Raw genomic sequence first — 2475 nt, 5'->3', positions numbered from 1 at the left:
GCTCGGAGGATGAGGGGGGTGCGATAAAACCAGGTGGAATGCAAGTGTGACTGGACACGGGGCTTGAGTTCGACCCCTTGGGCCAGCCACCCCCAGCACCGTGCCCACGGGGCTTGTACTTGAGGTTGGAGATCCCCAGGAGGACCAAGACGGCGATGAGGAAATAGCTCCCCGGGGTTTTGTCCCAGCTAGAAGCAGCAGCCATGTCCTGGGCTCTTGTCACGTAGAACGGAACGGCCATCACAGCACCCCAGGGTCTGAAATTGGCAGAGCAGCTTTAATTGCACCCGACTCCATGCCGAGGTGGCCCCAGCACCTTTGGGGTGGCCCCTGGGAGCAGCCAGGCTTCCCCCATGGCTCCTCACCAGGACATAGCTCAGTCCAGCGTCACCCGGCCCAGGCGTCCTGCCCGGAAATCCCGCAGGAACTCATAGGCAGCCGCTGGGTAGTTGAACATCGTCACGTTGACGTTCCCTGGAGATGAGGGCACTGGGTGTGGAAGGAGGAACTGGCCGAGCCCAGAGCTGCACTGGGATCTCCAAAAACCCAGCTCCTATGCCCCAGAAGGCAGAGGTCCCTCCTGCAGCCCTCACCTGTGCCTGTCAGCACCTTCACCTTCTGCATCCTTCCGTGGCCCAGGGCCACTTGCCGCAGCACGACCTCGATGTCATCGCAGGCCTCAGCCAGCCTGTAGCGCTGCACGTACCTGCCCGAGGAAGTGCTGGCATCCCACCGGAACCTTCTGCCCGCGCCTCCCCAACCCCCCCACAGCTTCTCTGCCACCCACTTGGGACCACAGGCGGCGGATGCGGCCCGGGGTGCCCACTGGTCTCCCTGCTGCCTCACCCAAACTGACGTTGCTTGTTCAGGGTGTACAGGAGGTAGTCAGCCATTATGTCCTCCCCCACCAGGTGGTCCTGGATGGCTCCTGAAGAAGAGGTTCAAGCCCCAGCTCCAGCCAGGCCTGCTCCAAGCCCCAGCCACCCCTCCATCTAGCCACATCCACCTACAGACACCCACTGAGGGGGCTGTGAGCAACAGACCCCCACCCCACCATCAGCTACTAGGCCCAGCCAGGGATTGAAGCCACCTCTGGGGAGCACCCCCAGCCACAGCTTCCACCTCACCACACAGCGCCAGCTTCATGCCCGTCTCCACATCCCCCAGCTTCGGCGGCAGCACACCGGGTGTGTCCACCAGGTACATCAGGGGCTGCTCACAGACCTGGGATGGGAGGAGGTGGGGCTGCTAGCAGCACAGCTAACGAGCGAAGCACCAAGATCCTTCATTGAGGTCTCACTGAAATGGGGAACCACACAACCCTTCCAAGATGGGCCTCAAGGTTGGCTGTGGGAGGCCATGGGAAGGCAGAGGCCACCCAGCCGCACCACAGGGACGGTACCTGGATTCTGGTCAGCACCGCCTTGGTGATGCCTGGCTCGCCGCCCACCGCGGTGGCTTTCCCTGCAGGGCAAGCAGGGGTGCAGTGAGAGGAGGAAGCAGCACGCTGCCTGGCCCGCCGGCCCACTCCCCACAGGGAAATACCCTTTTTGAGATGCAGCCTCCGCAGGGAGTTGATGAGCGAGGACTTGCCCACGTTGGGCACACCGATCACCAGGATGCTGAACTCGGTGCTCTGGAAATGAGGTGGCCCCAGGCAGTTATCAGTTGCCAGCTAATAACAAGCCAGCACATGTGCCAGGAGCCTTGTCCCTGCAGTGGGACAGGGAGGGGATGTGGGGGTGGCACTGGCAGTTCTACTGCTGTGTCTCACCTCAGCCCTATGGTAGCGCGGGCTGTCACCCACCAGCTTGGTGACCAGAGGAACAATCTGCAGAGGAAGACGGAGAAGGTCTGGAACAGCGGCTCCAGGCCCAGGCTGGCAACAGCTGCTCCTTCAAGGCACGTGGAATGTTCGTTACTTTCTTGACATTGACATCATGCTGGCAGTCGGTGAAGACAACGTTGGAGCATCCCTGCTGCTTGAGGCGCTCCAGGACTGTCTGAAGAGGACAGGCAGAGCCACTTCTGGCACCTGCCCGCAGTGGCCCACGGGCCCCCAGGCAGCCCACCCGACCTTGGCGCTCACCGGTTGCTGGCGGGGATCGGCCAGGTCCATCTTGTTCAGCACCAGGACATGCGGCCGGATGCCCAGTGACTCCTGTAGTGTGGGGTTCCGACCCGACAGCGGGATGTGAGCAGCGCTAAGGATGGGGACTCTGCACCTCTGTGGGAGTGGTTACCGGGGGGACTGGTGGGGGTTGCGGGGGAGAGCTGGCAGGGCTGGTGCAGAACTGGAGAGGGGTATAGACTGGGAGAAGGGGAGGCCTAGAGGGAGAAGGGGCACCTGAGGCATGGGAGTGACTTGGGGTACCTAGGAGTGACCAGTGGCGAGGGGAAGGATCGGTGCAGGGGGAAACGAGCGGTGCAGGGGCCGGGGTCCCGGCTCCTGTTGCCCCGGGGGAATGAATAGCA

General features: G+C 62.7%; 1 protein-coding gene across 1 annotated transcript; it reads right to left on the bottom strand.

Annotated features, from left to right (window-relative positions):
* Nucleotides 1-376: 376 nt before the first annotated feature.
* Nucleotides 377-2188, bottom strand: MTG1 (mitochondrial ribosome-associated GTPase 1). The gene is made up of 9 exons (XM_008947500.1): nucleotides 2090-2188; nucleotides 1923-2003; nucleotides 1775-1831; nucleotides 1546-1636; nucleotides 1403-1464; nucleotides 1128-1224; nucleotides 847-928; nucleotides 594-706; nucleotides 377-474 (listed from the first exon to the last, which is right to left on the bottom strand). Exons 1-9 carry the CDS (start codon nucleotides 2117-2119, stop codon nucleotides 377-379), a joined length of 711 nt encoding a protein of 236 aa, XP_008945748.1. The 5' UTR covers nucleotides 2120-2188.
* Nucleotides 2189-2475: the final 287 nt, after the last annotated feature.

Source organism: Merops nubicus, unplaced genomic scaffold, assembly GCF_000691845.1.
Source record: "Merops nubicus isolate BGI_N331 unplaced genomic scaffold, ASM69184v1 scaffold49959, whole genome shotgun sequence".
In the NCBI taxonomy this organism is placed as follows: domain Eukaryota; kingdom Metazoa; phylum Chordata; class Aves; order Coraciiformes; family Meropidae; genus Merops; species Merops nubicus.
This window is presented reverse-complemented; position numbering and strand designations above follow the sequence as displayed.